This window comes from Corvus brachyrhynchos, unplaced genomic scaffold, assembly GCF_000691975.1.
Source record: "Corvus brachyrhynchos isolate BGI_N302 unplaced genomic scaffold, ASM69197v1 scaffold47, whole genome shotgun sequence".
NCBI lineage: Eukaryota > Metazoa > Chordata > Aves > Passeriformes > Corvidae > Corvus > Corvus brachyrhynchos.
Window position 1 is genome coordinate 549013 of NW_008239292.1, and position 8156 is coordinate 557168.

The window sequence follows — 8156 nt, forward strand, 5'->3', positions numbered from 1 at the left end:
CAAGCCATTCTGGGATTCTCATGCTGGGAGGAAGGTGTGTGTCTCTGCTTCCCATGGGGGTGTCAAGTGGTTGGTCCAGGATAAGTCACTGGGCTAATGTGTGTGCTTGGGTTTAAATTCCAGCTTTTCACAAACTTCATGTGACAGTAGGAAATGCAGGGAGTGTCTGGGAGCAATTAATGTGGCCTCTTTCGTTAGCACTATATTTAAACTAGACTAAAATAGTAAATTGGCACTATTTTTAGCTAGATCCCTCCCCTCCCAAAGACAGCTCTGATCAGGAGTGCTCAAGGAACTTAATGAACTCCTGAAGCAGGAATTTCTTTCCTGATTTCACAGCACTTGTGATCCTGTGTCTGTAGTGCTAAATCAAATATCCTGGGAGGTGGGGAGACAACCTGTTGGGTGCTATTGCAGCAGAGGCACCAGGAAAATTACCCCACATTCTTCCCATTTTTAGGCCCCCTGCAGCCAGCTCACAGGGTAGAAGATCCTTTCTGGCTGTGTGAGATTAAAAAACTTGGAGTTTAATACTTAATTGGTGTAAAGCTTAAAACACCTGTACAGAAAGAGCCATTTTCCCCTCCTGGTGAACTTTATTTATTCAGTAATGCTTAATGCAGTTCACAAGGGTTGATTTTTGGGATGGGGGTGATTCCTATCCCAGAGAAAAGCCAGGTAAGCTGTTCAGGTGGGGAAATTGCTGTGCCTGGTGCTGTTGGTGTGCACTGAGGTATCTCCATGCCTGTGAGCATTAATCCAGGATGCTGCTGGGCTGTGGCTGTGCAGGGGCTCAGTGAGGATTCCTGGTGGATGGAGCTGTGAGCATGTGCTGACTTTCACTTTGAGCCAGTCTCTCCGGGCTCTCGGTGCCAGCCGGGATCTCCGGAGCAGTTTGCCAAGGGCAAAACTGCCAGGCACTGCAGGAGGAAAAGATCATTTATTCACTTATTCTCCTGGCAAGCAGGACACAGCCAGCAAGGCCTTTAACCCCTGCACTTGTGCCCTGCCAGTGCTTTGTCCCCTTTTGTCCCCTTCCTTTCAGGGTGGTGTGGGGTTTTTCTGGGATTTTTTTCTGGTTGGTTTGATTTCTCGCTGGGAATTTTTGGATGATGTAATAACCTTGGAGGGAGGATGAACGCTGGGCTCACTGTGGTTGCCATCTGCTGGTCCCTGGGAGCCCTGCACTGCTTCCCGAGGAGCAGGAGGAGGAGGGATGGTGTCACTTGCTGCACGGACTCTGCTGCCAGCAGGGCAATGCCAAACCAGCAAAGAACTCATTTTCTCCTGCCAGCGTTTTGTCTTGGCGTTCTCCCCCTCCTTTCAACCTGTCCCCTCCTTCCACAGATGGTATGTGAATTGGGAGGAGAAAGCAAAAGATGAACAGAGAGCAGAGGCCATTTTCCCAAAGTCTGACCACTCCAGTGGCTGGCAGCATCCCTAAAGGACTGGCCTGGCCCCTCTCTGCTTTTTGGGACATGTCCCCACAAACCAGCAGTGATGGCCAAAGAACTGCCATCACCCTGTGGCAGCCCTTCCTTGGCAAGGGATTGGGTTAGAGCTTGAACCATCAAAGTACTTGGAGTGCAGCTGTCCTTGCTTTCCCCAGGGAGCCAAGTCCCCACAAGCTCCAGCCCCTGCTCTGCCAGTTCCATCCTGTTTGCCTGCCTGGATCCACTGGGGCTTTCCAGTCCCTGAAATTGGGAGGGAAATACTGGGACAGGGTGATGGGACCACAGCTCTTTGTTACATGATTCATGTGGATTCCATGTTCTGTATCCCTTGCAGATGTGCCGACAAGCCTGCACTTCCAGAGCATGTTGAAATCCCAGTGGCAGAACAAACCCTTCGAGAAAACTAAACCTCCCAAAAAGCTGTCGCTGAAGCACAGAGCCCCCGTGCCCCCCAGCCTGGCTGACCCCGCGCGCAAGGACCGCCACAAGCTGGTCAACTCCTTCTTCACCGCGGCCAGTAAGTGCTGCCCCTGCCCGGGTCAGTCAGAGAGGAGCAGGAGGAGGAGGAGGAGGATGCCCTTCGAGTCCCACTCCCAGGGGTGAGGCAGGGCTATGGCAGGGCTGCAGGTGAGGTGTGTGCAGGTGCAGCTCAGGTTTGTAGGACCTTCTCGTGCTCGGTGTCAGCCATGCCCACAGCAGTGCCACAGGTCTGAGCACGCCTCCCCAGCACCCCCATGGTGTGGAGAATTTGTGGAGCTGGAAAACTCTGCCCAAGCCTCCTGTGCCAGCAGAAAGAGAGGTGAAAGCAGGCATTTCATAGCTCTTTCTCTGTTCCCCTCCTCAGAGCGCTCCCATCAAAAAGCCCAAGCAGACAAGGCACACAGGCCGCCTTTAGACGATTTTTCGGCCGTGTCCAAGGCCGAGAGAGCGCCAGAGCGCTCTGCCCAGCCTCCTGCCTTTGACAAAAAGCGATTGCGAGACTGCTCATCTGAGAGGAGTGAAGGTAGGCCCCCAGGGGCAGTGTCTCGGGGGGAGCTTGGGCTTTGCTGCATCCTCAGCCTCTCTGCCCCAGAGAAGGGGGCACGCACTGCTTTGGGCCGAGTCGCCACCGCAGCAATGCCTCGTGTGCTCTAAACTGCTTCTTCCCCAGGGCAGCCCCCTCGGAAGGTGCTTCTCTTTCCTGCTAAGTGCTCCTCAGCACTGGCCGTTTCTGGTGCACATGGTCCTTTCCTCGCCACCACCACCCCCTTGGGTGGGCTGGGGTTTTTTTGCTAAAGTTGTTGTTCATTTTCTCCCGCCCTCCCCATGCAGTGTTGAAGCATCACACGGACGTCAGTGGCCCGAGCTACCTGTCAGCAGCTGTGGCTCCCACCCCTCACAGCCCCATAGCTCGGCAGCTCTCCACCTCCTCCGAGGGCTCCGCTCCTGCCAGCTCCACTTCCCAGGGCACCTCTGGCACCGCCGTGAGTATCTGCTGCCTTCTGGAGGGGTTCTGGGCTCAGCTCCATCATGGGGGCTCAGCTTTTGAGCAGGTTTTGGGCTGGGGAGTGCTCAGTGTTCCTCTTGCCACGCTGGACCCGTTGGTTCAGCTCATGCTGGGGTTGCTGGGTGGGTGTTGGATGTGTTGGCTGTGCACCGCCAGGCAGCTGCAGTTCCGGGTTCGCCATCAGCTCAGCAACTGCTGGTGAATGTTCCCATTCCCAGCAGTCCCTTGGCTTTGCTCCACATCCGGATTTTGGGTTCTGAAGCTCTGTGGGGCTGCCAGGAGAAGAGCTGGGCCCCAGCAGTGCTGCTTCCACTGGGACAGCTCCCCTCACGGCCTCGGTGGTCTGTGGGTGGGCTTGGGGTCACAGGGCCGGGGCACAACAGTGGTGGTGGAGGTCTCCCACCTGTACACAAGCTCCAGCAGTCACTGAACTCAGACCATCTTCTGAGACACACTCAGACTCCCAAAATGCTTGAGGATGGCAGGATGTGGGACCTTTATGAGCTGTGTGAGTGAGCAGAACCGAAACTCCCTCCCACTGTGCTCCGGGACAGAGCGATGGCACAGCTCCTCCACCAGACACCATCATCCTCCCAGGCCCACGCTAGCAGAAGCCTTTCAATGGCAGACAGTTCTGCTGAGTTCACAGGTGTCCCAGTGAAGAACTTGGCTTCTGTCTGGCCACCCCATTTGGTAGTTTGGGCCACAGCCTGAGCTGGATGTGACCCAGGGGCAACAGAGCAGGACTCCTTGAACCCTCTGCTCCAAGCTTGTTGCTGTGGGGTTACAGGTCCCCGCTGGGTTCCGTGAAATTCAGTTGTTCCATCACCAGCTGTGACATCAGGGTGTCAGAAGAACCCAGTGGTGTTTCAGCTTGAGTGAGCTTGGTGTTTTGGGGGAGAGGACAGCTCATATCAGCAGCTCTGGCACCTCGAGGAGGCCTTTCCTTGGCTCCACACACCCATTGTGGTTTTCTCTTGCTGCTTTTCCTGCTGTGTTTTCACAAGCTCATTCAGAAATGCAAGATGAAGAGGTTTCCCTCCCCCAGCAAGAGGATTCCAGGCCCTGGGCTCTACGCTCTGGGCTCAGGGGTGGAGCTCCTGTGTTCAAGCGTCCCAGGCAGCTGCGGGTCTGTGCGTGCTCCCCAGCCAAAGGGCCAATCCTTGCTCCGGGCAGCCACGCCTTGGGATTTGGGTTTCCTTGCTGCTGGGGCAGTAGATGTTGGGTTGGGAAGAGGACTTGGAGCAAGCAGTAGGGGAACTCCAGTCTGATGCAAATTGATGTTGGTTCTGAAGTGTCCGTAGGTCAGACAAGGCCATTTTGTCCTCTTTCCGTCAGTGGCTTCCACTGATGACTTTGCCACGTGCCAAACCCCACATCCCTTTCTCACATGGTTCTTCCCGTTGCAGCAGCCGAGGAGGAGGAGGGGCGAGAGCTCCTTTGACATAAACAACATCGTCATCCCCATGTCCGTGGCTGCCACGACCCGCGTGGAGAAGCTGCAGTACAAGGAGATCCTCACCCCCAGGTACTGCCCCAGCAGGGAAGGGATGCACTCTGCTTCTTCCTTGGGAAGAAGGGAAAGTTTGGAAAACTGATCATACCATTGCTGGAGACTGGCTAAGTTAGGGATTATTTTCTCTGAGGGTCCCTTGGCCATCACAGCCAACTGCCCAGCTCAGCCTCTGCTCAGTTTAAAGTCAGTCCTGGTTGTCTCCTTAAAAGGAGACTAAGCCAAAGGCCCCGGTGGTTTCCCAGGTGGTGCCTGGGCTGGATTAACCTTGCAGTTCTGCCTCTTCCCAGTTTCCCTCTGTCTTCCTCCTGGTCATCCGTGCTCTTCCCTGGCCCATTTCAGAGCGGGGCAAGGCAGGAGGGAGCCTGTGGGAGGAAGAGGAGGAAATGCTGCAGCCTCTGCCCTTGGGAAGCATCAGCTGTGCTACCAGACCACCAGGGAGGTCTGGTACTTTAAACTGAGCCTAAGTGTGTTGCTCCTCGTGGCAGGGTGGAATTTCCCTTTCCCAAAAGCCAGTGTTTGGGGGGCGTGGGCAGCTGGTTCTGGCTGTGCCCTGAGTGATGCCCATGGTGGTTGTGTTGCAGCTGGCGTGAAGTTGACATCAGTGCTCTGAAGGCCAACCCTGAGGAGGACAACGAGGAGGTAAGAAGGATTTCATTTCCCAGTTAATGCAGAATGGGGCTGGTGGTGACTGAACAGTGTCTGTGGAGGGAACAGAGGCAGGGAACCAGCTGGTGTTGGTTCCTGTACAGGGCTGCCAGAGCTCCAGGAGTGTTTGGACAGTGCTCTCAGGCACAGGAGTGGGACTGTTGGGGTGTCTGTGCGGGGCCAGGAGTTGGACTGGATGATGCCTGTGGGTCCCTTCCAACTCAGGACATTCTACAGTTCAGTGATAAACATTAAAATTCTCACTGTAACTAGTGCTGGCAAAACCGTACAGAGATGGTTGTTTAATAGCAGAAAGCTCTGACCAAGCCCTCTGCCCTTCCCTTTGCAGGTTGAGGACTTGTCAGATTCGGCCTTCGCTGCTCGGCACGGGAAGTGTGAGGAGATGGAGCGGGCGCGGTGGCTCTGGAGCACGAGCGTCCCCCCGCAGCGCCGGGGCAGCAGGTACAGCCCTGCTCGCCATTCCCAGCACTGGGATGCTCCTGGGAGCAGGTGGTGATTCATAGAAATGGTTGAAAGCTGGTGCTGGTGTTGAAAAGTTTGGCCCCATCCAGCTTGAGGAGCCCACGTGGGAGCAGGGCACAGTCTTGTTTAGGTGGGGGTGAAGCTACAGCCCAGTTTGGCTGCAGACAACTCTGCACCATCTGCTTTCTCAAGCACTTCTACTGCTCCAGAAGTGTGGGAGATGCTGTGCCAGCCTGGGAGTCCAGGGGAAGACACAGGGGCTGCAATGGCATCATTCCTGCAGGATCAGGGACGCTGTCACTGGACACTCAGTTCCCTTCCTGTCTTTGTGAGTGGGTGTCTAAAACTTCCCACTGTTTCTAGCTGTTGATCTCATTATAAACCTGCACAAGAAGGGATTTGCCCTTCCCTGTTCCATTGCAATTTCCAGTGCTCCTGGAGAGTGGGATGTTTTGCTGTTTCTTGGAGAGTTGCATACAGATTTGGGAACTCGGTTATGTTACTCTGCTTGTAGTCTGTGGGTTTTTATCTGGACTCTGTGTTGAGGCTCAGACTTCCGTAATTCTTGGTTGAAATGTGAGGTCTCAGGGTTTCACTGTTTTCCTCCTGCTCCCAGCTGCTGAAGAGCAGCATCGGTGCATCCAGACAGTGGAAAAGGGACAGAGATGGGCCTGGATGGATTTTGTCTCTGGGCTGTGACATTCCCTGCTCGTGTTCCCATCAGGGCAAAAGGATCCTGGGGTGGGATCAGGCAGCAGTGGGGGAGCATGGCTGGGCTCTCAGACCTGCCCCTGTCTCAGGTCCTACAGATCGACAGACGGACGGACGACCCCCCAGCTGGGGAACCCCTCGACTCCCCAGCCGGCATCCCCTGAGGTGGGCAACTACCACTCCCACTTGGAGCTGTCCCACACCCACTCACCACGCAGCCCCATCAGCCCCGAACTGCTCTGTGCCCCCCTGACCCCCCTGTCCCGGGACTCCCTGCGGCTCCTGTCCAGCGAGGACACGCGTTGCTCCACGCCCGAGGCCGGCCTGGACGAGCAGGTGGGTTCTGGCTGCGGCCGGGGCAGGCGCGGCACCCCAGGTGACCCTGGTGTGGGGAGGCAGCTCGGAACCCGCGTGTGGGCGGTGCCGTCGGAGCTGGGCCAGGTGGGACGCACGGGCAGTGGGAAGCGTTTCCAGCAGTTGGCTCCGTGTGGAGCTGCCGTGTCCTCTCCTCATCTGCCGAGGCTTCCGGGCACTGTTCCCGAGGCTGGGGTTCTGCACCAGGAGCAGCTCTGACCTCCGGATCCGTGCGAGGAGCGAGGACACGAGAGCTTTTCCAGGCATTCTCCGTGACTCGGTTCTCTTCCCCTAGGCTGTGCAGCCCTGGGAGCGACGCACCTTCCCGCTCTCCTACGACCCCCGGACGGAGTGCGAGGACCAATCCGACCCCCAGGACCGGTTGTCGCGCTGCACCCGCCGCACGTCGGGCAGTAAATCCTCCCGGGAATGCGATGGCACTTCGGCTTCGCCCAGCCTGGCCAGCCTCAAGAGCCGAACCCCACTGGCCCCCCCCTCCTCCTCCTCTTCCTCCTCCTCTTCCTCTTCCTCCTCCTCCTCCTCCTCCTCCTCCTGCTCCGCAGTCCTGCGGCCAGCGCACAGATAGAGACACACGGGGAGACGTGAGCAAACCAACACACAGAACTAACTCTTGGCATTAAAGCTTCCAAAATCTGCGTTTGATATTCAAACATCCTGCCGGGAATTTTCACAGTTTTTAGTGAATTTAAGGAGTTTAGAAACTGTTTTTTGTTTTCTTTTTTTTTTTTTTTTTTTTCTTTTCTTTGTTTTCTTTTTTTTTTTTCCTTCTCCATGTTTCCTCGTCACATGAATGAGCCCCCAGATTCCTCCCAGCGGAGTGAAGCCTCGGGAGGGGAGCAGCCCACCAGACCCCCTCCCCTTTCCTCCCCCCTTTAGGTGTATAAAACTAGAGCACAGGATTTAGCTGACTAGCAGATTTCGGGGATAGTTTTTCCCAACAAAAGGGTGTCGTTTTCTCTTAACCCACTCCCCCCCTCCCTGAAAGGTTTTAGTGGAGTGAAATTAGTGGTGAAAAGTGATGTCTTGGGATTGCAACCTTCACTGTCTGGCTGTCCTCACCTGCAGAGTGCCCACCTGCACTTCCACCCTCCTGCATTTTCCTGCCCCAGGTTGTAGTTCCAGGTGTCCCCTGGGGGGATTCTGCCCCTCCCCAATCCCCCCTCTTCCCCAGGGACGCCTCCCCCTTCCTTCTCCCCTGGTTTGGAGCCGTGGCTGTGCCGAGGGCTGTGGCTGCATTCCCAGCAGGAGGAAAGGAGGGACCTTGTGACTGCTCCACACTCAGCTCCGCCTGGGAGGAGTGGGAGTTGGGAAGCACCCGGTGCACACCTGGTGTGTTCCGAGGGCAGGGAGGGGAAGAGTCTCTTTGAGCAGAATTCCCGGGGCACTTGGATGCCCTTTGGGGTGAGGCTGTTCCAGCTGGGACTGGGCTGTGGCCAGTGCTGGAGCTCTGCCCTCGCTGTAGGCTTGGGCAGTCGGGGTGAGCCGT

General features: G+C 56.3%; 1 protein-coding gene across 3 annotated transcripts in view; it reads left to right on the forward strand.

Moving 5' to 3' along the window:
• KANSL1 (KAT8 regulatory NSL complex subunit 1) overlaps positions 1-7312 on the forward strand; it is a 62193-nt gene extending 54881 nt beyond the window's left edge. Inside the window, exons 7-14 of one of the 3 annotated variants that reach the window (XM_008638495.2) lie at positions 1789-1971; positions 2299-2457; positions 2766-2917; positions 4350-4468; positions 5038-5095; positions 5451-5563; positions 6385-6631; positions 6945-7312. In XM_008638495.2, coding sequence (XP_008636717.2) covers positions 1789-1971; positions 2299-2457; positions 2766-2917; positions 4350-4468; positions 5038-5095; positions 5451-5563; positions 6385-6631; positions 6945-7235 — 1322 coding nt within the window. In that variant the 3' untranslated portion in view covers positions 7236-7312. The remainder of the gene's footprint in view (positions 1-1788; positions 1972-2298; positions 2458-2765; positions 2918-4349; positions 4469-5037; positions 5096-5450; positions 5564-6384; positions 6632-6944) is intronic. The other 2 variants (XM_017740530.1, XM_017740531.1) reach the window with 2 other exon arrangements.
• Positions 7313-8156: the final 844 nt, after the last annotated feature.